This window comes from Dromiciops gliroides, chromosome 4, assembly GCF_019393635.1.
Source record: "Dromiciops gliroides isolate mDroGli1 chromosome 4, mDroGli1.pri, whole genome shotgun sequence".
NCBI lineage: Eukaryota > Metazoa > Chordata > Mammalia > Microbiotheria > Microbiotheriidae > Dromiciops > Dromiciops gliroides.
The window spans coordinates 483,946,640-483,971,672 of NC_057864.1; the positions used below are offsets into that span (position 1 = coordinate 483,946,640).

Sequence of the window (25,033 nt, forward strand, 5' to 3'; positions counted from 1 at the left end):
AGCACTAATGCTCACCGGTGAAATCACCAAATAGTAAACCCAACCATCAGGAAGAGTTCATAACAGAGACTTCCAAGTGGTACCAGTGTCCCCCTGAACCAAGGCAGTATTTAAAAGCAAAGTCCCTACCCTAAAGGGACAGGGCAGCCCCCACAAATGACCGATGCTCCCACTTCCCCTCCCGCATTAAAGAGTCCACAACCTGGTTCTTGCCCATTTTTTCCATTTATTATTGCAGCAGACAAATGCTCTGAAGGTGCGACACTCACTCTTACTGTGGCCTCTGCTAATTCTCCATTAGTAACAGCCAGCAAGCCCTTTCTGGGAACGTGAACCATATGCTTTACTCTGGGTAAGACGCAATGGACGTTTCTGGTTTCACAGAATAACACACCCCAAAAACTGAAGGGTAAAAAAAGTGGGAGGCAGAAAGGGTGCCTCAGAAAGAAAATACAAGAGGACAACGGGATAGCAATCATGCCAGCAGGAAAGACAGGGTGGGGGTGAAATGAGTCCCTGCTCGCTAGGTTGGCCCTGGCTGACCTCTATTTCCTGGAACTATAACCATGTCATGTCTCATTACACAGAAGCTGGCTCCAGTGAAAGAGATCCCTCAGCTCTGTTTGCAACTACAGGGGGTTGGATGGAGCCAAGAGCATAGCTCTCCCAAGAAAGTTGCTGGACAGCCAGGACAAAGAAACATCAAGGGTTAACTGTCATCGAAAAGGGGCGATGAATTGGTCTAGTCAATACTGTGTCAGTATATATACATACACACACACACACACACACACACACATATATACATATACACGTATGTATATGTATATACCCTTTTTTTTTTTTTGGCTAGGAGAAAAATACTGCAAGTGGGGAGAAGTGGAGGGGGAAAAACATGAGCAGCTCTGGAAAATATCAGTGGTTCAAGAGCCTGAACAGCAGATGAGAGTTAAAAGGAACATGGACAAAGGCCCCCCACAAACACATGACTGAAAAGATTCAGATTCATGGACACACACACATAGGTGAAGAGCCACCCACACGTACACAGGTAAATGCCCCAAAGAGAGCAGATCTCCCCAGATTCGCCCTCTTTGGCATTTCCATGGCAAATCCAACTGTGCCCAGGCAAGAGCAAAGCTATTTCCCTTTGAGGGGGCATGAATGGGAAGCTCTCCTTGTACTCTCCAAAGTCAACTTCACCTGTTGTGCCCATTTGGCTTGGTGCAAGGATCCATGCTCCCCACTTCTCAAGTCGGAATCATCCCTAAATTTCCTTAGGCACACCTGATTTTACCAAGAGTGGAAATGCACAACACACCACACCCACACAATCTATTTCATTTTCCATTTGTTCTAATGAAAACCTTTAGGATGATAAAAAAATAATAATAATAAAAGGAAAGTATCCCCAAACCAGTGGTGCCTGGGGGTGCTGGAGAGGAAGAAAGGATTCTGAGCCCAATAGGGAAATGCCTGTCACTCTCATAGGTTCCCTCTAAGACCAGTTGGTTAAGGGTCCCTACCTTGGCCCACCTCCCCCAACCCAGGCTTAGAGGATGCTTTGAAGAGAGGCCCTCATTTTAAGGCACTGCTAATCTTTGCTCCCAAGAGCTAAGTGGGTCAGGGGAACTGGAAGGTTGCTGCAGGCTAATCTGAGCACTTATTTGGGCCTTGGGGACTCGTGCTACTTTTCCTAATTCAGTCTTTCTGGAGTCGAGAGGTTACTCAAACTTCTCAGACCAAGGATCTGGTCCCTCATAATGCTTGATGACCGAAGCTTTCAAGGATTTCATCTGGGCATCCTGTGGACCAGCAGGTATTTGCCAGAGTGGGCACCAAGCACAGAGGATTGCCGGAAAGAAGCTCTCCTGGCCAACTGCAAACAGGCAGGAAAGGCGTGACAGCCATCGACAGCCACCGTGTCACCTCCGATGTCCGGGATCCTCCCACGGCACATCTTAAGATCCAGCCAGATCTGGCCTCCCAAAGTCCTCTCCCTCCCCTTCCTGCTCAGCGAGGGGACAGCCAGCCCTCAGACACAGGCCTCTCTCTCAGGGTCTCATGCCCTGCCCACAGGGAAGCCCGATAGCCGGAGCTCAAGATGGGGCCCACGCCTCTGCAAAATGGGAGCAGACCCCACATCCGAGGCTGCACTGTGTGCAACCACGCTGAGGAAGAAAGGAAGTGTCCTTGGGAAGAGAAAGGGGAGGACCGGAGGCTGGCAGGAGGCCTGGACAGTCACCGACACACCATGGACACGTTCAGAGGACAGAAGTGAGGATGAGGGAGAACGGGGGAGAAAAAAACCAAAACGTCCCAATAACTGAAAGGCAGCGCCAGAAAGGAGCACTTACAGCTAAGCACGGTGACTCCAACAGAAATTCTTCCCAGATGCACAGACATTCATAATACTGATAAACTTGCCGTTAACAGCTCTGGCACATACGTGTGTTCACAATACCCTTTGTGAAGTGTCACAAGAGAGCAAGAGAGGGCCCAGAAGGCATGTGGACAACGGCACACACAGCAAATGAAAGGTTCGACTCTCCCCAGAACCCCATTTTTTAAAAAGTCTGTCTATTACAAAGTCATCTTTTCTGTCTTTCTGCTTTATAAAGTCAGCGATGCCGCAGGGCGTCTAGTGGAATCCTTCCTCCAGGGATGAGTGCAAAAGGGGAGCCCATGGATCGGGGATGTCCCTTCAGTGAGCAGACGGAGGGAGCTGCTGGAGGCCTCCCATCCGTTTCAGACAGACAGACACACACATACAGAAAAGGATTATTGCCAGCTTGGGTACTTTCACAATGTGATTTTTGTATTTCGAAAACTTGAATTGTCCCTGAAAGAGAAAGTGGGAGAGAATGGAGGATTTAATACATAGGTCATCTAACATATATCCATACACAGGGGGGTGGGGGGGAGCTGTGACCATCAGCTTTGGGGCCCTTAGTGACCCACCCCTGGCCCTTGCTTAGCACCTCCCTGCTAAACTAACCCAGAGACACAGGGACCAGCATCCCCCCCCTTTCCACTCCAAAGAACTTGGTTCAACAACTGAGAATACTCCAGGAAGTGAGTCTGGCCCTTTGGCTCTGGAAACTTAGATGGCCTGTTCCTAATACTAGAGATTCACCCTCCCCGTTGGATTTCCAAGTGTCTCTTCTAAGCTGCCTTTTTTGAGAGCAGACAGGCTTGCCTTCTCCTGGATTTTTCTTCTTGAACACAAAGGTGTCTGAAAATGCCAAGAGGAGCTGGTAAGAAACAGAGAGGCCCAGATCTGATCACAGACGCAGAGACTGAGCCAGGTGGACCAGAGGAAAGTGTGTGATAACTGACCCACAGTCTTTCTGGGTGTGCTTCTGTTGGCACAGGGTTTGGAGCACAGGCACTCCCCACAGCAAGCTGCTCTGCCTAAGGTGGTTCTGCAATAGCATCATGAACACGTTATAACCACACTCTGGAGTAATGTGACTCAGCTCTCTGCCTGCCCACCCCCATTGTATGGGGGTAGGGCTAACTGCCCCCTCTAATGTGGTTTTGACTACTGCTATGCTCTCCAGGAACCAATGATGGATGTTTGGTGGGCGATTGATGCCTGTGCTTGTAACACCAATGCAGATACATTTTGGAACTCTACACGAGGTAGAAGAATTAAGAGGATCAAAATACCTATAACACCATCAAAGATGCTGCTGCTACTGCTAGGACTTACTTAAAGCATAGGAACTTGCTCTGTTCCACATCTTCACTGGTTGCCACCTCTAACCCAAGAGTCCAACTGCTGACATGGGTCAGTATGTAAAAGGAGGAAAGGTGAAAAGAAAGGAGAGGACATGGGAAGGGTTAGAGTAAGGGTGTATTTTCTGAACGTATGAAAATACAATCATTTTTCTAACAAAACAAGCAGATGGGAAGAAGACAGAAAAGGATATGCCAGGCCCAGCTGTGGGAGAGGGAATTCCAGTAGCCCATCACACTGATAAGTGGATAGTTTCTCAGGGGAGAGTTGGTGAAGTGTTCAGCAGACAGACTGAAAACTGAAGACCTCAGTTCTCTAACACATAAAGTACAAAGACCTTACACAACATTTTGCCACAGAGAAATTTTTAAAGGAACTAAATAGCCACCATTCCAAGAGGTCTATTTATAATCATAAAGCATGCCATCTGTGGAATGAGGCCCGCAGATACCGAAAAAAAACCCAAAACCCAACACAACCCAATTAAGGCCAAGATCATGCTGGGCAGTGAAGAAAGTGTGGGAGGGAAAGGAAGAAAATTCTAATTACTCTTAACAAGTCTTTACCTAAGCAGGAAAAATAAAAGCCAGAAAACACATCTAGTTATAGGTAAAAGGATAAAATGGGGGGAAATGGTCAATTTCATATCTTGGTAATTGTCAGAAAAGCGATTCAGTTTCATTTGTTTTGCTGGCTCCTTGGAGACTGTTGAGCAAAAGGATATTTTATCTTTTGAAAGTGAATCAAAATTTGCATCTATAATTTTTATAAGAAGTGATGACAAGACCTTCACCATTCAGGAGGGCCGTGTTTGAATTATCTGCACTATCAGCGTTCCCTGCAAAGAAGGCAATCTCTGGCACGCTCTATTCTCCCATGCTATGGCCTGTCTGCCAAGCTGGGGATGCTCCCCCCCTCTGCAGATCATTTTTACGTAGTGTATTCCTGAGCGGAAAATCAGCTCCTATGGGGCAGGTACTCATTTTTGTCTTTCGATCCCCAGCACCTGACACAGGCCTTTGCACACAGAAGGCTTTTAATGAATGCTTGAACAAATGAACGAGGGAGCAAATGAACGGATGGAGGGAAATGACACGTGCTGCTGACAATGGCTGAATGACAAGAGGCAGACTGAACAGAGCTAGGCAGTAAGGTCATTATGGGGCCTTCCTGACGAAGCAGCAGGCAAAGGGGTGGCTTGGAACCAAACTTGGCATCTGACAGAGCACCTGCCTTCCGTTCCCTACGGCTCTGCTCTCCTCCTGCCCGCTGTGCCAGGGAGGGGCACACATGGCCATGGCCTTCATTTTATGGGGTTTAGTTGGGGGCAAGGGGAGAGGACAGGGTGGGGTTGGCTTCCTTTCTGACCTGCTGACTGTGCGCCACCGTTGGAGTGAGCACCCAGTAAGCACTGGCTGGGGAAGCGAGGAGATCTGGCTTCCAGTTCTAGCTTCACTACTTACTATCCATGTTACCTTGAGCAAATCACCGAACTTTCCTAAGGATTTGTCTTTTTCATCTGTAAGATGGGCATAACAATCAAACTACTCACCTCACAGAGTTGACTGTGAGGATGTAGGAGATAAAACAAGGTGCTATAGACATGTTAACTTCTGTTCTCACCACACCATCTGAGATCCCTGTGCACCAGGCCAGGACGGGACTTCTTAGGCCTTCTTAAACCAGGGGCTGCCTCCCACGGCTGAACCCCCTTTAGACTTTCCTAGGGATATGAATGGTAGAGGGTCTGCACCAAACAAGGCTCTCCTGTGGTTGCTTACTCCAGTGGATACGACAAGTTGGAGACAAAGAAATCCCTGAGGATTCTCTCTTCCCTGAGCTGTTCTAGTCCTGGCACTGGCTCCCAAGGCCCCAGGATGCAGTTTTACCACCACATCTCTGTCCCAAAGAGACTTTGATCACAGTTGGGAATGACACCCGGAGAGCCGGCCTGAGCTCCACTGGGAGGCCTCAGCCCTGAAAGCTGGGCAGATCTCAATGACCCGACAGGGTGAATCTGGCTTCTAAGGAATCCCTGAGCAAATGCTAACTATACTCCTGTTTGTGTGTCCCAGCCTTCAGAGGAATGCTCTTCAGCTAGCAGCTTCCCATCCACCAGGCCAGCTTGGGTTTCTTCCTCTCTTCCTGAAAAAAAAACAAACTAGCACCCCTCCCTAGGGACAGGGAAGCAACAGTCCTCCCAGCTCAGATTTCCACCTCTGCAAGTTCTCACTTGACAGCTGCCAAGTGTCCCTTGTCATCTGAGCCCCCTCTCCTAAAGCTGGGGGTGTCCTGCTGGAGCCATGGTTAAAGGCACAGAATCTTCACTGAGGCCAAAAGTGAATGTGCTAAAATAGGGAGAGTCAAACTGCAAATTGTACAGTAGAATGGCTGCAGACGAAGGGCTTGGATGCTACTTATGCAACAGATAAAGGGGACGGTTCTTTTTTTCTACCATCAGGGAGGATTTCTTTATAAAAAGCCGTTCTCCCACTTACAACTACTCACGGATCAAGGAAGGAGAGGGGCACGGAGAAAGATAAAAGCTAAGGTGCCTGACAATTAACACACACCAAGAAACATCAATAATGAGGATATAGGGAAGCATGCTGTAAGGGCAGTTAAAGAATGTGGGGGGAACAGCATTTCCTGTTTGGGATCTAAGCCACTTGGGCTGCTTGTAGCAAAGCCACCAAGAGCCTCAGGCTCCCCAGCTCCCCCTCCATATTCATGCTCTTGCATGCAGTGGGCCAGGCTGGGCAAGGGCGCTCGCTTCATCAGGACATACGCTAATCATCTCGGGGCCTAGGCGTGTGACAAGCGACATGTTCTCGGCCCTCAGGAGGATGTCACTGAGGGCGACCGTGCTGCCCTCTCCCTGGTCTCCCAAGAGGCTCCCTCCTTCCCTGCCAGGCAGCTGCTGCAGCTGGTATTCTCCATTTTCATCTGAGCCACCCAGGAAATAGAAGGCGGTCAGTGTGGAGGATTCAAGTCCCACTTCAGGCCCATGTCATTCTCTGTACCACTGGAATGACTAAGAATAATGATTCAATACCCATTCTTACACACAGGAGGTCTGGTCTTTGCAAGCAAATACAAATAACCCTCCCAGGTGATTCTCATTACTGAGGAGGGCTCAGCTCTTCCCCCTCCTTGGACTGCTCCCTCTCTCAACAAGGAGGGAAGTTTTCTCAGTTATAGCTGACTCAGGGCTCTAGCTCTAGTTCATTCCCCCAAATCGACCTGCCTAGTCCCTGACATGGAAACACCAAGAAATTGTACTTTCACGCCCCAGATGTGACTGTTCTGGCTACAAGACAATACCTACACAACACAAGCAATGGGAGACGTACCTCTCACCTGCCCCACAGGAAGAAGTGGGGTACTGCCCTTTAAACCACAGGATGCTGTCAAAACGTATAGGGTAAAAAAAAAAATGATCACAGCAGAACAAGAGTAACAACATCTAGAGTATGTTTCTCGGTGGTTTTTGTTAATGAGGAAAAACATAATCAAACTGAGCAGACCTGAGACAGCAGGGCAAGAAAGTAACATGGAGCAATGGGGCATCCCTCTTTAAAGAGAAGCCCAGCAGGGAGAGGTATGTCACAAAGTCACAGAGAAGATAGATGAGGCCCTACCCTGGGTGTGAGAGACAGAGAGGGAAAGCGTCCGATCAGCGGCCGCTGCTGTTCACCAGGCCATGAAACTCCTCCCAGGCCCTGGCAAGCCAGAGACAAAAAAACATAAGAGCACGATTCAGGTCACAGCTTTGAACAAAACAGAGAACAGTCACAATGAGCCAACAACCTGAGGTACCCCACGCCCCCTTTCAGACATGCTTAAAGCCCAGTGAGGGCAGCTCTTGGTCCTGGAGAGATCCCAAGGGACCAAAGTCATTTCCAGCTCATCTTAGTAGCACCTTCCAGAGAGAAATCAGGTCATCCCCCGATCTGTTCCGGTTGGTCAGTCCGGCCCTCCCCATGCTCTTAATGAGAATTCCACAAAGATGTAGCTCGACAGTGTCGGGCACATAGGGGCGCTAATAAATGTGGATGGCCTGACACCATGCAGGAGGGGCCAACGATGGCTAGTAGGGCTGAGTTCACTTCTCTTCAGACTGAAGGAACACCACGTCCCGAGCACTCTCAGAGTCCTCATCTCTGGAGTTTGGCATGAATCGCCTCTAATCTCGGAATGGGAAACCATCAAAAATGGCGTCCTGAACGTGCTGAAGCAGGTGGCAGAGGCAGCCTTCAGTCTGAGGTGAGGACAGGTAACCGCAGAGCACCACCTCACCCGGAGAAGGAATAAGCCCACTCCTCTTCAAAGTTCTGCGAAGCTGCCTATGCTCAGGCCCCCAAGATCTGGCTTCTGTAAAACACCTCGGTAATGAAGGCCTTGCCACGTGAGCTATAGAGACACCACCACCAAGTCAGAGCTATGGGAGAACAAAGATCGTCACAGCCTGGTGCAAGTGGCTTTAGGACACAGCTGTGACAGGGGAATCACCAGGAGTCTAGGATGGTGAGTTCTCAAGGCCAGGCACTGTTTTCTCCAAGCCCGTACCCACACTCCCCACACCTCACAAGCACAGTGCCTCCAACATGGAAGGCATCCAATAAGCATCTGCTGAATTCATGAATGGAGGTGAACGTGTCCCCCTGAAATACCAAAGTGCGGAAGCTTTCTCTTCAAAGCTAATTTCCTGGCTTTTTGGCCAGCCCCATGAAGGGTAAAATGTCTACCAAATTTCCCTGGAAAATGCCTGTCCCAAATCAAACTAGGATTTCTCAAGTACGTGCACACAAACAAAACAGGGCCACCTACCCCACACCTGTCTGGCCCACTAAAGGCCTGTTCTCTTAATAAGACTGGCTGAAACACGAGGGGCAAAGACACCGTGTTACTGAAGATCACATGCCACTGCCCAGCTCCCCTAGTCTGGCCACTCTGGTTCAGTGCTACTTTTTAATTGAAGAGAGTCAGCGCTGAGACCTGGACGAGTGATATTCTTTGGGCAGACAAGCATTATTTTTCATCAAAAGCCTCATTTATTTCTAAGTTGGAGCAACACACCTCTTGGAATGGGTAGGGTTGGGAGGGTACAAGGTGGAGGCAAGCCTGGATTCCCACCCGAGTGGCCAATGAGGACTTAACTGGGCAGGAAGATTCACTGAGAGGACACCAAGTCCCTTTCTTCTCCCAACAAACCTGGTGGCTACAACCAACTGCGGCTCCATCATGGGAGACAACAAAGGAGTATTGTGTGACACCCCGGGCTCCACTTCATCAAGCTTGGACCACCTGCTTGTCACAATGCAAACCAGGGGGGAGGCAGGATCCAAAGCGCAGGTTTATTCCCACCCAAATTATTCTAGTTTTTAAAGGTATAGGAATTTTAGGGCAGCTCAGTGGCACAGTGGATAGAGCACCGACCCTGGAGTCAGGAGGACCCGAGTTCAAATCCGGCCTCAGACACTTAACACTTACTAGCTGTGTGACCCTGGGCAAGTCACTTAATCCCAATTGCCTCACTTAAAAAAAAAAAAAAAGATGTAGGAATTTCAAAATAAACCCAATAGAGTTCAGAGTTTTACTTGGGGGCTCCAACTTGTTAGCAGGGCTAAGGGAAGTCACTCCTGCCCCCCGCCCACCAACTTAAAGGACCACCCTTAGATACCCTCAGTCTGACCCAGTCCTAGCCTATCTCCCCTAAATCTCTTTTGCTACATTCTAAGTGCCTCTTTACATAGGAAAACTAAAACAAAACCACAAACACAACAAAAGACCCACCCAGCCAGCCATGGTCCTCTGATCCCTCCCACTGGCCTTTCAGGCAGGGCTGAAGACTCTGGCTGCTCTTCTCTGGCAGATCACAGAAGCTGGACAGCAGATAAAAACGTGCTTCCTCTGAACACTGACAAGTGCAGAACCAGTGCCCGAGTATCACTGAGATCTCGACTATCCCATTCTGTCTGCAAACTTAAAGAGAGAAGCAGCTGTCCCCTACAGACTACCTCTGACTTATCTTCTCTACTAGGATTCTAAGTTCCTTGAGAAGAGGACCACGTCTTACAGACCTTCAAACACTCCCAGCATACGGCCCCGTGCCTTCCCCAACATAGCTCAGTAAGTAGCAAAGTTGCCAGTGTCCCAAACTGAGATCATCCTGGGATCATGGAGCTAAAGCCGGAAAACATCTGAGAGATGACTGAGCTGATTCTGATTGAAACAGAGCAACCCAAAGCAGAGAGCTAATCCAAGCTCAGCCCTCCTGGGAAGAGCCTTCTTCATCCTCTGCTCTGGTTGGGAGATGTCATCAATCTGACCCCAGAGCAGCAGCCAGCAGGACTAGAGCAGAGATCTGATCTGAGGTGAACATCCTCAGGCAGGATGGGGCAGGTTTAAGAAGTCAGTCCAAGTGAACACGGGATGAGCGAGGGGAAAGCAGCCTAGACATGCCAGATTACGGTCCCTAAAGGCAAGTGGGCCTTAGAGCAGCCGTCCCACTGGATCTCTGTGCAGATCAGTGTGGGCTGTCCCTCTTCCCTTGAAAGTGAGAACTCTACTGTCCAAGTTGCTGCATGGACTGGGACCCTGTGCCCTGCCCATCAGTGCTGATCCCCTAGATTTGAGCTTCGAAGGAAGACCAAGCTACCTGCTTGGAACAGCGCTTCTTTGACTGCTTACCACGGTTCTCCTTCAAATGACGTTCACAAAGACCCAAACGGAGGGACAGAATTCCAGGGAAAGACTTCCACATAATTAAAGGGAGAGTGCCTGGCACTGAGCGTCAGCTCAGTTTAATAAGTCTCCTGGGTGTAGCTTCACAAGCCTGTTCTACCTGTAACGAAGCAGCTGCTAGATATAAGGCAGGGTGGCAACTCTATGTGCAGATTCTAGCCATGCTTATTATGAGATGCATGTTCCAGCAGGTAGACTAATTCAGCACTTGCTTCCTGGGCACCAAGGCTGACTGCTCAGTCCTCGAGAAGAGTCTCACGTGGCTCTGGGTTCTTTCTAGGTCACCACAATGTAGCTGGGCAAGAGGCTCAAGGAGGAAAGAAAGAGAAGTGCCCCAAATGGCTTGTGGTAGGGACGAGAAGGGGGAAGAGAAGCCTAGGAAGAGGAAAGATTCAATAATAGTCAAGAACATGAAAATGAGGGCAAGCACAGCAAAGTGAAGAAATGGACAAGGACCAAAGAATAAACCAACTCATCCTTCTTGCAAAAGCCTCCTTTCTCCGCTTCTGGGAGCCCTAACACACAGGGTCCCTTCAGACCACCAGATAGTTCTCGTCTTCATTTTCCACAGATTTCACTTGGCCTAGCGAGGTACAAAGCCTCCTCAGCCCAAGAATCAGAAGGAACAGGGCAGAACATCAGCAAACCCTGATATTCATCCAACGGGAGCAACGAACTTCCCAAATGTGGTGCCTTCTAACCAGATCTCACTCCACTAGGCAATCACAGAGCCCACCGACAGCATGAGTCACATTACACTTCAGGAAAGCCAGGCCCTCACTTGTACTACATACATTTCACAATCCTTAGGGGTGGAGGGAGAAAGGAGGGATTCCAATTCACCGATAAGAGTTTGTAAACAGAGCCTGGGCTTTGGGGGGGTCCCATAGCCAGGCCTAGATAGCATCAATGAAGGAAATGACACAGATGCCACAGGGTCACGGAGTCCAGGGCCTAGGTATAACCAGTGTTCCTTTCAAACCCACTGGGGTGGACAGAGATTATCAGACTGGTAGACCAGCAGGCTGGCAACACCCAAAGCTGCGATTACTACCTTGTGAAAGTCATATTAGGGCTAAAGCCACTTTGTGACACGGTCTAGAAGGCTTTCAAGTGTTGGCTGATGAGCGAGCTGGTGCTCGTGGGGATGCCTAGAGCCGGCACCAGGGCTTAGTGAAAAAAAGTGCTAAGCCACTGTCGAAGAAAGCTTCCTCAAGTTCTTTTTCTGGGTTGGAGAAGCTTGCCCCAAAGACAAGCTGCGGCAAACAAGCAAATGCAATGAGCCCCTGTCCAGAAGCCAGGACCTGCCGTGGGGGTCTCTGTCCCATGGAGCCAGCTCTCGAGGGACAAAGATGGAGGCTGGAAAATCCAGGGGCTCAAGCAAGGGGGCCCTGCTCAGCCCTCCCAGGCTGCGACCTGGACCGAGGGGAGACACAGAAGAGCCGGGCTGGGTGAAGAGGCAAAGCAGAGGGCTTCCAGCCATGCTGCCAGCTCAAAGGTCTGTGCCACGGACACAACAGACACAAAAGTGCACACAGACAGAAGCAGGTTTCGCACTCCGCTACCTCCAAGCAAGAGAGTCATTCAAAGTGAAGGTGAGCTGAGGACGTTAGCGAGACAAGACACGAGACTCCCCCTCTCTGAGGGCCTAACGGAAGGGGCGTCCTAACATCACCTTCACCACCCAAGCCGCCAGTGTGCCTGGACGGGAATGAAATCACTATAAGCGACAGAGGACAGGGCTTGGTGGAAGGTGTCCCGGGGTGCCCTTGTCCTGTCAGGCCCCGGGCCCTGGAGGCAGACACCAGGGCTGCTGCGTTGTTCCCTGGGACAGCACTACAAAGGAGAAGCCGAGGCTGTCTCCTGGCCCAGAGAGAGGCAGACAGGCCGCTTCTTTGAGGCACCAGAAAGAGCAAGATCATGAGACAAACTAGTTTCGCACCATTTATTGAGTGATCTCGGCTGTCACTGTGGCTGTGTCAGCCTGTACTGAAAACAGAAGATGCTCTTCCAGGTCCTGTTGTCCGGGGACAGAAGCGTCTTCCAGGTGGCACGCCAACAGAACAAGAGACTCCGATGATGCCAGCTGCGACGACGGTGCCATCCAGTAAGGGACAGGGTCATGGCACATTCAACCGCGTCTTCCAGAGGTTATGAAAAAGGAGCCTTTGGGGGCCCAGCCTGCCTGGCATTCTAATGGAAGTGCAAAAAGTTGGCGTATTGGGAGGGGAAGGAGAGGGAGGGTGGCATCTGGGTCCCAAGGTGGGCGTGTTGGGTCCCCAGGGTTATAGGGCAGGAACATGTGGAGGTAGGCCTCTGTCCCTGAAGTGACATAGTGCACCACGTCTGAGACGCCCTGCCAAGAGGCAGGCTCTCCAAGGAGTTCTACATGTCTCTCGGGCAGAGGCAGAGGGGGCGAGAGGAGCTGATGGAATCCCTCTCTCTTTAAAAATCTTTCTCTGAACAGAACAGGTAGTAGTACCCAGACATATGCAGGTGTGGGTCTATACACAGTCTGGCCAAAGGAAGAAAATGATCAACACCCTAAAAACAAAGAGTAAGAAAAACCAACCTAGAGAAAAGCAATGCCAACCTCGGAAGACTAAGCCAAGTGACTGGGGCAATGGCTGGCTGGTGGTCCTCTGGCCAACTAACTTTTGGGGAACCCTGGCCCACTCCTGGGGCATTCAATAAAAGCAGGCCACTGAAATGCACAGAAGCACATACAACACACAGTGGCAGACACAGCGTCAGGGTCTGTCTAAGGAACAAGGCTCCCGCTCTGCTGTCGAGGTGTGTGGCGTGATCCCAGCTGCCTGAGGTGTCAGGGTTAGGGCTCATCAATGCGAATGCCAAGAGGCCCATGGGCTCTGCTGACTAACCCGACTCCACACACCCAGCACCCTCTGTCAGTGCACGGGGAAGCAGCTTCCCAAATGGCTGGACTGCTGTAAACAACTGGTGGGCTCATGATTGGTCTTTAATAAGTAGAATAACATGATGGTGATAATAATAATACTTGGCACTGCCAGAGCATCCTCCATTGGAGGAACTCTGATCAATTTACAGACATTAAATTCAGCCTCACAACAACCCTGTGAGGTAGGTGAAGTATTATTACCCCCCATTTTACAGATGGGGAAACTGAAGCACAGACAGGCAAAGAGACCTACCAAAGGCATACAGCAAAGTAATGAACGGTCAAAGGAAGCCTGCGTCCTAATGGTCGGCTCTCCTTCCCAAGCTGAGATGATCTAAAGGCTTTGATTGGCTTCTGACTGGCCTTCCTAATGATACCCTGTCTCTGAGAAGGTGACCCTGGTCAGGGAGATTCCCTGTGTGTGTAAATGGCTCCATCTCCTGAGCTTCCCAATCAGGTGCCATGGCTGCACTCCCACGCTCGACCCTCGCTCCCCCAGTGAGGCTACCCCCACAGGTTATAACCCCCCGCTTGGGCTCCTTGGCACTCTCAGCTTGACACAAAAGGAAATGGCATCACCACCCCAGGAGGGAAGCCAAATTCCCAGGGCTATGCAAACAGACTGAAGCTAAGGGATTCAAACTGCAGGTAGGGTGAGGAAAGGGATCCACTACCTCCAACAGCAGCAAGAAAAAGCAGAGAGACCCTTGTCTTTCTTTTGAGGAAAAAGATTAGAGACCGAAAGACGAGGCAGCCTATACAAAAAGAAGCCTAAGTTAATACAAAATGGTTTTAAAGAGCAGCTCTCTTTTCCACGGCCCATGTTTTAGTGTCTGACTGGGTGCCCAAGAGAGCTCTCAGAAGTCACCCAAAGCGCTAGTGTCTAAGGCTGGCCGGGCCCTTCTCCACAGGTCAGTCTCCTGCACAATCACGCTCAGGGGGCACGCGGCTGGGAGCTGCCGACGTGCTGAGCTCAGGGACATCCCCGGCCCCCCCACAACACGTACTTGATGCTGTCGGTGTGTGTTTTGTATTCCATTATGGTGTTGGGAGGTAGGTTAAGCACTCGACGGAGCGTGTCCCGGATACGGGCTGTGGTGGCCTGGTCACTGGCAGTCTTGTTCCATATTGAAATAATGTCCTCCTGGAAGAAGAACGGGATCCATAATAAAAGCCAAGAGGAGGTATCGTGGAAATCAAAGGCAGTGAATGCACCTCAGAGCAAGGCAGGGCCAACCCCAGGTGACTCACCTGGAAACGGACAGAGACAACGGCCCCACAGATCTCCTCGCCCACCATGAACTGTTCCCCCAACATGGCAAGTATGAGATTCTCCCAGCACCGGGATGCTAAGCCCTTGCGGAGTCGAATAATCCATTTGCCACCATTTTTATTTGCATCATCCTATAAAAAGGAGGGTTGGAAATATTAAAAAATGGCTTCGAAGCCTTTTCTTTCCCACCTAAGAGAGTAAATAGCCCAGACTACCTGAGAAAGAAGCCAAACTTCAGGAAGAACTGTCATCTTCCCAAGCACTCCATTTTGTAGAAGAAAAAGGTAAAAATATAGGAACCTGACTCTAAACTATAAGCCATCACAGAAAGTCTTCCGTCAAACACTCAATCTTTTCTGAAGAGGTTCTTTAGGAAACAAAATGAGACGGAGATCAATGGCTATGAGTCCCAAATTCAGAAGTTTGGAATCCAGAGTTCAATGAAGGGAGCAGGCCACTAGCTCAATCTCAAATTACTCATGGGTACTTTCATGTGATGTGTTAAAGCAACACCCACACCCTCCCTCCCAGCTCCTACCGTTACGTGATCCTAACTAACTGGGAACGTTGACGGCATTCCTAGCAACAGCTGGGAAGAACACAAACTGTGGTGGGCAGAGGACCAAGGGGAAGGCGCCTCTCCACTGAGGGAGAGGGAAGCGCCAGCTCATCTGCTCTGCCTCAGTCTGGGGGCCTGAATCTCATTTCTTTTGTGTGTGTCTTAGGAAGCCCCACATTCCCCAACCTAGAGGAACAAACCCCACACACGGTTCCTCACCTCTAAGTATTCACTGGGCTCTGGTTCTCAGAAAACACCAGTTCCTGTCTAGCATTTTGAGCCAAGGCTTTGTAAACACTCAGACCCCACTGCTATTGCCAGAGGCGTGCCCAGGCAAGTAAAAGCCAACCCGAATGTCCAGGTCAGAGGATCCACTCACCTCCCACATGGGTTTGATTCCCTCTTTGAAGAGATGGAAGTCACTATGGCCTGTCAGGTCCCCAGGACGTACCATGTGGCTATAAAACCTCCAGAACTGCTCCACCTGTGGAGACACCCCAGTTAGCCAAGCAAGCTTGCCAGAAGGCAGCCTCGTACCAAGACCTAGCCAGCGAACCGCTGTGTCCTAGTCAGAAAGCATGCAAGTGCCCGTTCCTCCTTTTCTGGAGAATTACATTCTCTCTCTTCTTTCAAAACCCATCCTCAGGCAAACTCACCTCCTCCATGAAGCCTTGGCTTCCAGCCGCCCCAGTCATTCCAGCAATCCCATTATGCCAGAGCTGCCGAGCCATTACACAGACCTAACGCTTTTCGGTTACACTTGTGTTTATGCACAGTATTTCTCAATATTCTCTCTCGAGTTTCTTGACAGCAGGTCAAGCCTTTCTCTACAAGGTTAGTATTACACTCTCCAGAGAGCAGGCGTTACACAAATTCTAATTCAAAGGAAAACGAGAGAAAAATAAGAACGTGGGACAATCCAAAGAAAGAGGGGAAAGGCCCTGGCACAAGTTTTACCTTATTCTTTGCAAAGACACGAGAAAACAAAAAAACAGTCAAAGGAAATATCGACAAGCCTGACAATGAGATGGCCGGAGCAGATGAGAGCCTCAGAAGGCATCAGACATGATCAGAGATCCAAGGCCATTTTCCTGAAGCTTTGGTTAACACCTACGATTAAACAAACTATTGAATCTATGAAGTTACCATGCTTTGTGTCAAAGTTCCACAAGCAAGTTTCCACTCAGGTTTTCCATATTTAATTTGAATCACACCAGCTCCACAACCTCAATGCAATTCTTGGTTCTTAACAAATGTAAACGTAAGGGGCTCTCAGGGATTCAGAATGTGGCTGCTGGGCATGTGGTACTCAGGTGGTTCCAGACCTGTAACCCTCAGTGGCTACCTTACGAGTGAATATACAAAGCTTTATTCTCCTACGGACAAAACTTCTCCACTTGCCTACATTGTCACTACATGGCTGTTACTCTGTGTAGTGAGTGGTTAGAACCTTGTCTTACAGCTCAGAGCAAAGAAGTGATCAGCTGGAGAAACAGATGAAAACCAAAGACATCAAACAACCTTTTGCAGCCAAAACCAGAATAAAATTTAACTGGAAATTATCTCCAAAATAAATTAAAATGTAATAGAACATAAACAATACAAACTCGTGATTTTCTGAGTGAAGGCCTGGCCCATTTGATGCCACTACTGTAAATGACCAAAGGGGTTTTTTCTCACCTCCAATCTCCTAAGCTCACAGTTATGTGGGATTCCAAATTCTTTTACATTCAGTCATTCATTACATACCCAAACAAGTCAGAGGAAGGAATGTTCGGAATGACTCCAAGGAGCCTAAGACACATAAAGCTACAAAACACAAATGTGCATGATTTTAGAAGAACAATTTTTCATAAGTGAAATGTTTTTTTGGTTTTGTGTATGCCTTTTGTTTTAAGAGAACATTCATTTCCAAACACACCCTTCCTCCTTCCCTGCCTAGCAAAACTAATAACCAAGATTGAAAAAGGGCTTAAATGGAAGCACCGTGACACTCCACACCCAGAGTTTTCTACCTCGCCAAGGAATGAGGCACTAAACGCTTCCTAAGAGTCACTGTGCTTTAAGTTACTTTTCTCTTTCTTTCTTTTTTTTTTACAGGACAATGAGGGTTAAGTGACATGCCCAGGGTCACACAGCTAGTAAGTGTCAAATGTCTGAGGCTAGATTTGAACTCAGGTCCTCCTGAATCCAGGGCCCGTGCTTTACCCACTGCGCCACCTAGCTGCCCCCCTCAAGTTACTTTTCAATGGAGTACCAGCCTATAAGCATAGGCCCTACCCCTTCCTGCCCCATGGCACCTGGCCCTCCTCCCAGGAGCCTTCTCTGACAGCACCAGCCAACAGGGACCCTTTGGCTCCTACTGCCCACAGTACTTAGTGCCAGGCATATAGTGGCTGGTCAGATATAGCTCAGCACTTCTCTATATACTGTCTCGGTACAATTTTTGTTTCCACAAGACTAACCTCCCTCAGCTTGGGGCTCTTGAGCCTGGGAGGTGCTCCAGGAGCGGGAAAGCCCATGTCCTAATGACGGTGGTAGCTCCCTCAGCACAGTCATCTGAACACTGTAAGTGGGGATATAAAAGGATGCTGAATTAAATGAATTATCCCCCAGGGCTACAGTATGTGCCCTCTAGTGGTGACTCCGGGGTGTAAAATCTGCAGTTTGATTTTAAAGTTTCTAAGGCTACTGATTGGAAAAAAATCAACAGAGTAAATACCCAGTGTCTTCCAGGTGCAAGGCACCGAGGATGCAAAAACCAACCACCAAACCAACCAAAATAACAATGGTCCTGCTCTCAAAACTGACAGAGAAGAGAGGACGGACGTGCAGCGTGCTAAGCGGCATGAGCAGCCCGGTGAAGACAACTGGTAGCAGGAGGCTGACGCAGAGGAGGTGATAAACACCACCTTGGTTTCAGGAAGGCCACTGGGGCCCAGGTGCTGGGCCCCAAGAGAGGGCCCCCAACAGGTGCCAGTGGGAGGATGCCACTGGGCACACCGGAGACGGCCTGCACGGGCAGTCACCAGAGAGGAGAGCCTGAGCACGTCAGGGAGGACGGTCCAGGTCGCTGTCCTCAACAGCGCACAAAGGCCGCGGAGCACCTGGGAGGTCAGGATGAGGTCATGCTTTATGTGGTAGCCAATGGGGAGCCGCTTGGACTGTCTGGAGAGATGGATAATGGGGCATGAAGCAGTGCCAGGCTATCAAGTGCCCAGCTACCAGTCAGGGTACCAGGCTTGGATCGAACGAGTGCCCAATCCTCCTCCTCACGCTGTTAAACCCCCGGAACAGAACAAACAGACTCCAATGACAGGCTCAGCGACTCCAGCGGGCACTCTGTCCACCCTTGGGGTTTCAACAGCGCCAATTCTATCTGTGATCTATGACCTGCCAGCTTCCCAGAAGGAAGGGGAGGCAGAGAGAGGGCGGGGGCACCAGAGTCTGCCCTACAAACGTCTGCCCAGAAAAAGATGGGTGCTGGGGCTGCTCCTCTAGGGTAGCACAAAGCCCAGGTTCAGTATGGCATGAGAGAGAGAGAGAGAGAGAGCATGCGAGCAAGTGAGTGAGCGCGCAACGTCCCTGGATTCAGTTCTCAGGAGGAGGTGGGAGTCACAGACACGCCCTCTAGCCCAAGGAAAGAAGCACCTCCTTGGGAAGCCCTGAATGGGCCACAAGGGCTGGCGCTGGGGCTCCCTGCACTGACAGGCCCCACAGCCCAGGCCCATCTCCCTTCAACATGCACTAGGGCACACGTGCACAAGGCTGTCCTGTCCTGAGGCCGCCTCTCCAGTGATCTGTGGTTTACAAGGCACCTGCCCCAAGACAACGCTGCGAAACGGGGCACGTACGTATCCTGTTGTCCTCGTGTTACTGAGGAGGAAACTAGGGCAAAGGACAGTGGCCCTGTCTCCTAAGGGGATGGAGGGAATAATGCCCACAATGGCAGCGGCATTGACGGAGCACTCGATGCCAAAAGATTAAGGGACTCAACAGCCCAGTGGGATCCAAGTCCAGCGGCTCTCCCTCCACCATAGAGAAGATGGAGCCCTATCGAGTGTGATGGCAGGCCAGTGTAAGAGAAAGAGCACCAGCCTGGGAAAACAGCTCAGAGGCAGGACTCGACCAGACTGAGCACCACTCTGGGCAAGTCACTGACACCCGCAGCCTCTGATCTGTAAAGTGGGGACAAGGCCCTATGAACTACCTGCCTCCCATGGTGGTTGTGAGGAAAGCCCTGGGCAGACCCTCAAGCATTATCTCGATGTCACTGCCATTATTGTACCCTGAGAGAAAGGGCCTTCACTGGTCCTCCACTGTCCCTCTGCACGATTTCATCTCCTCTTTCTGCAGCAGCAGTGGTCTGTCCTCAGGCTGCGGCTGCAAGTGGGGATGAAGCCTTCCCTGATAGCTTTCCACTATCCCAAGCCATCAAGACTGCCCCAGAGACTCCAAGGAAATGCCCCCCCAGCATCTCCATCCTGTGCCAGGAGCTAGGTAACCCCCGCCCACCCAGGCTACCCCACCCCACTCTGCTCTTTCCTCAAAGGATCCTCCTGTCCACAAAAGAACAAGCACAGGAGTTGGTTTTTAGCTCTGTTTAGGGCCAACCACTCTCCGAGGACCCAAGAGAAAACAAGGTGTGAAAATCCCCATCTAGTTCCAGTCACATTAAAGGAGCTGGAGTAAAATGAACCAAGCAGTGAACCTCTGCCACTATCCCTGATAACAAGGAATATACAAGGCAAAAGAAAGTGCCTCTTTTCTTTGACCTCGCCACTAAATACCAACCAAAGCCCCACAAGATTGTAAGCTCCTTGAGGACAGGACCATCTCTTCTATATCTTTATGTTGAGCACACAGTGGGTGTTCAATAATTCAAAGTTTAAGGAAAACCATTTTGGACCCCAATCCACAACCAAGACTTTCTAGGTCTAAATGAATCAATGTTTTAAAGTAAGATGGACTTTCTTACTTGTCCAAGGACTCCCACAAGGCATTTAGTTCATGAAACTGACATGTGACACAGATGTCTAACAGCAAACGCAGAAGACAAATCCCAGCTCTCAGCTACTAAAAACTAGTCGGCCAAGGCAGATAAAGGGCTGGTCGTGGCATTCATGGCTATACAGGTACAAATGTGACCTCACAAGCCAGAACAATGAACTACTTCTAAGCCCTGCAACAAGAGAAGACTCACAGAGGCGAATGTGCCGATCTGCTTAATGTTCTGCTCGTAGCTCTGTGAGCTGGTCGGCCGGCCTGGCGTCCTCCGGGAGTACCAGAAGGTGTAGTTGTACTGTAGTGGGTGTTCTGCAGGCCCTGGGACAACAGCCTGTGGGAAAAAGCAATGCACTGAGCCCCTGGCCACTTGCACCCTTCCAGAAAGAGGCTTTTTGGTGACCCTTCTCAGCACTCCTAATCCTCCCCTGCCCCCAAATAAAAGGGCCAGTTAGGCCCATATTAAGTAATGACCATTAAAAACTATCTGCTTTTGGAGATTCGAGTCATAAATCCTAGAACAGGAGAATGTACACCACCTCAAGGACCTATGAGAAGAGAAATGTTCCAAGTTATAACAGAAACTGCAGGAAATCCCCTCTTGAGACACCATTTTCTCAATCTAGCATGCCAGGTATCCCAAGAAGGGGAAAGCCTTTGTGTAAGGGGATGATGCCCTGCACTCCTGGAATAGACAGATCTCACCAGCTTCCCAAGATTTAAACCTGCTGATGAATGCATGTGAGAACACAGCTCCAAACACACCTTCCTCTTGCTGCTGCTCTGACTTTTGTCTCGCTCACTTTTTTCCTTCTCACCGTCTTTCTGTGCGCTGTTTTCTTCATTCTGGTCATGGTCCCCACTGTCATCATCTTTCAAGCTAAAAGAAAAGACAAGACAAAGTTCCTCCCGTGGCTGAACTCTCTCTTAGACCTCATCCAAAAGAACCAGGAGATTCCTATGAGTGTGCGGGTGGAAGGTGGCCGAAGGTTAAAGCTTCAAGGTCAAAGGATACAAGGCCAGTTAAATGACAGCGAGACCCCAAGCGGAAAGCCTTGGATACCCACCAATAACTCCTAACAAATCACAACTGTCCGAAGGGTGAGGAGAGCCTGGCGCTGCCACCCCCTTTCCAGCTCAATGCTCGAGGATCGTGCCGACACCATAGGACAAGGACACGGGACAAAGGCAGGACGGGCTACTAGCTTGAGGACAGCGGACTCAGGACAAAAGTCTGGCGCATGGTAGGGAAGGTCTTCTAAGTCAACAACTTCAAGTGGGAGCTCTGAAATCCCTCCTTTGGTGGCTCCTAAGTGTGGCTAATACCAGAAATGTTGGAGCTATAGCCCAGGTTACAGCCACTGAACATGAATTTATCATAGGAAAAGAAGGTGATTAGCTCAGGTTCCAACTCACTTGGATAAGCAACCTTCATCGACCAACCTTCACTGAGCATTTGCTGCTCAGCAGCAGAGGGGGACGACAGGTCAACAAGCCATCCTTGTCTCAAGGATCAGAGCTCCTACTGCTTCCTCGGGGAGATCATCTTGTCCACGGCTAGTGACTGTCTTGCCCTCTCCCCACCTAGGATGGGAGGACGCACACGGCGCCTGGCACACAGTAAGCACCCGCTAATGCTTGCTGACACATGCACCTAACAAGCGACTAGAAAAAGCACCACGTGTTCAGCATCAGATGAATGTGGCAGACAGCGCTAGAAGAAGGCTGACTTCAGGGAAGAGGAAGGGCTGGAGTTGGACGGAGAAAACTGAGATAAGGAAAGAACAGGGAAGAGACGAGACACTGGGCAAACATTTTTCCTAATGAAAGAAACTTGACCCAGGAGACCTTTAAGCAAGCAAGGAGCACTCCTGAGAATCTCAGGCTTTACCACGCGGGTTTTCTACTCTTGTCCAAGCAACATTGCTGACAATCAGGTTCCTAGCCTTTGTGTGACGTCCTCCACTGACGGGGAACTCAACACCCTCTCTGAGAAGCCCTCTCCATTCTGGGACAGAAAGCTGAGCCTCAGCAACTCCATCTTCCCCATTCTACCCCCAGGGCCGAGGGAAACAAAGCCTCTCCCACTTGCCAGGCCCTCCCCAAACCCTCATAGCCTTCTCTTCTCTGAGTAAAATGTTCTCAGTCCGTTGAACCCATCCCCAGGTGTACACTCTGGCCTGCCCATTTCCTTCCTAAAATGTGGTGCGCAGGGTGAACCCACTCCTCCAGCTGTTGTCTGACCAGGGCAGAGCACAGCTGTGACCTCCTTAGCCATGGACATCAGATTGTTTTCTGAGCCTGTATCCTCTAAGACCTCTAGCCATTCTTCAGAGGAAATGATCACTAGCCAAGATGCTTTTTTTTAAAACTCCAGTGTAAGACTTTACATTTATCTTTCATCTTATGAATCTGGCTCTTGGCTGCAGATTCTATCATCATGGGACGTGTATTCCAATGATGCAACTTTCTACAACCACCCAAATGCAGGGGACCAGAAATGCTCACTTCCTATAACAGAACGATTCCACTTTAACGTCATAAATCTGGAGTTTCCTTTCATGCTTACGGCCATGAATGGGTTTTGATGCACTCCTTCCCTAATCTTACAGCACAGCTGGTCCAGGGCAGAGGATTGGGAGAAGGGCAGACAGGCCTGGAAGTACATTCCCTCTCAGCAACTAAGTTACTGGTGAGACAGATGTACACTGATTGCTTCACAGTAACAGAATACACAAAGAAGTTAACTTTGTATGATGCATTTCTCAAGGAATGTTTTTTGGTTGCCTGGAAAGAAGGAAGCCAGGATACCAGTCAGGAGGTCTGGGACTGGGTCTCATTAATGTCTTCGGCAAGTCCTTTTCCCTCTCTGAGCCTCAGTCTCCTCATCTGTAAAAGGAGGGGATAGCCCTGCTCAGTGCTCCATGCATGAGGTCTGGGCCACTGGATGGAGAGTCAAAAGACTCAGCTTTAAATCTTGGCCCAGCTACTTCCGAGCTGTGTGACCCTGGGCCAGTCACTTCCCCTCCTATGAGAAAGTCTCCAGGGCTGGAAAGGACCTGGGGTGACAAACTTAACAAGACTGTGGCCATGCCCCCAAGGTCACACTGAGCTGAGCCGGGAATGCAGCAGGTCCTGGCGTCTCTAAGTCCTTTCCTGCCTGGCCCACGACCCCATCCGTGGGCTGGCCTGCAGCCCCCACGACTCAACATTCACCGCCCGGCCCGCCTGAAAGGTCACCGGCTCCCCTGGAGGAAACTGAGGCCAGGGGAGGCTGGGGCTGCCCCAAGGTGATCACGGAGCCAGAATGGGCCCCTCATTCACCGCAGATGCCCGGGGGGGGGATGGCAGGACGGGGGCGGGTCCCCTTCCTCCCCCTGCCCCCAGCACCTGTCCGGCCCCGGCCCCACCAGACACTTGCTGCCCAGCCCAGAGCCAGCAGAGTGGAGGCTCCCTGAGGGCAGGGCCGGCGCTCGGTCCCAAGCCTCTCCTCTTTACCGAGCCCCCAACCAGCAAGCATGCAGGAGGCGACTACTACGTGCCGGCCCCGGGATGCAAAGACACCTGGAGCCTGGCTGTCGGCCGTGAGGCTGCCCTCGGGGAGCTTCCACTCCACAGCTAACAAAAAAGCGGGAAACTGAGGCCCGGAGAAGGGAAGGGACTTGCCCAAGGTCACAGAGGGTAGTGACGGGGCCAAGATTCGAACCCAGGTCCTCGGACTCCAAAGCCAGCGGCCTCACCACTGCACCACACCACCGCCCCACCAGGCACCCAAGAGGCGCTTAATAAATGCGCGTCGATTGGGGGAGGGGGTGCCCCAGCCCTGCCTTCCCACCCCGCCTGCCTCCGCCGCCCGGGTCTTCCCCTCCCCCCAAGCGGGGGTCCCCTCCCCCCGGGCCCCGGCCCCGGCCCCGGGCGGGCCCCGGCGGGGGCGGGCTCAGGCTCAGGCCGGGCCCGGGCCCGGGGCGGCGGTTGGGGCCGCGCGCCACGCCACTCACGCGTCGAACTTGTTGTTCATCCTCTCGCCACCGCCGCCGCCGCCGCCGCCGCCGTCTCACTCACTGACTTCCGCTCTGCCGAGTCCCTCGGCCTCGGTCCCCCCGGACACTTCCGGTGGCGCTGCGTACAGCCGGAAGTGCTGCGCTCGAGGCCCCGGCCGTGGGGGGAGAGGGAGCGGAGTGAGCACCTCCTCGGGAAGGCGGGGCCAGGGCTGGGGCGGGGGCGAGACCGAATGGCGCGCCTGCGCGGTGCCGACCTGAGGGGGGCGCGGGCCGGCTCCTGAGGCCAAGCCACGTGGGCGGGGCTGGGGGCGGAGCGAAAGGGGGCGGGAGAGAGCTGAGAACGTCCCCCATCCCCCCAGCGCAGGCCTCGGGGAAAGAGGAGGAGAGGAGAGGTTCGCGCCACCCTCCTCCTTCTTACAGAAGAGGAAGCTGAGGCCTGGGGAAGGGAAGGCACGTTCCCAGCATCCCAGAATCCTAGGTCTAGGCCTGGAAGGGACCGCGGAGGTCGCGCAGCCCAGCCCCCTCCGTCTACAGATGGGGAAACTGAGGCTCAGGGAATCTGGCCATGTCAGTCCCCTATTCAGTAAATCCCCGTGGCTCTCTGTGGCCTCCAGGATCAAATGCCTCGTTGGGCTTCCCAAGCCCTTCCTAACCAAGCCCCCTCCCACCTTTCCAGGCGACTCCTGGCTGTGGCACAAGCTCTGAGCAGTCTCTGGCTCTTCCCCGGGGCCTGGAGCACCTGCCCTTCTCTGCTCTGACCACTGAACTCACCGGCTTCCTTTAAGTC

The 25,033-nt window shown here is 51.1% G+C and overlaps 1 protein-coding gene across 8 annotated transcripts; it reads right to left on the reverse strand.

The window, feature by feature from the left end:
• Positions 1-206: 206 nt before the first annotated feature.
• On the reverse strand, positions 207-24,397 carry EIF4E2 (eukaryotic translation initiation factor 4E family member 2). 8 transcript variants are annotated; one of them, XR_006356343.1, is made up of 10 exons: positions 24,244-24,344; positions 23,057-23,134; positions 21,011-21,125; positions 20,445-20,579; positions 15,621-15,725; positions 14,661-14,813; positions 14,417-14,553; positions 7,384-7,464; positions 3,716-3,784; positions 207-2,842 (listed from the first exon to the last, which is right to left on the reverse strand). XR_006356343.1 is itself a non-coding variant. In XM_044002348.1 (9 exons), exons 2-8 carry the CDS (start codon positions 23,083-23,085, stop codon positions 7,419-7,421), a joined length of 720 nt encoding a protein of 239 aa, XP_043858283.1. In that variant the 5' UTR covers positions 23,086-23,134; positions 24,244-24,344; the 3' UTR covers positions 207-2,842; positions 7,384-7,418. The 8 variants fall into 8 exon arrangements, 7 of the variants coding, with proteins under 7 accessions (XP_043858283.1, XP_043858285.1, XP_043858284.1 ...); XM_044002348.1 differs by lacking the exon at positions 3,716-3,784; XM_044002350.1 differs by lacking the exons at positions 3,716-3,784; positions 23,057-23,134 and having other exon boundaries at positions 24,244-24,396.
• Between the last annotated feature and the right edge of the window lie 636 nt (positions 24,398-25,033).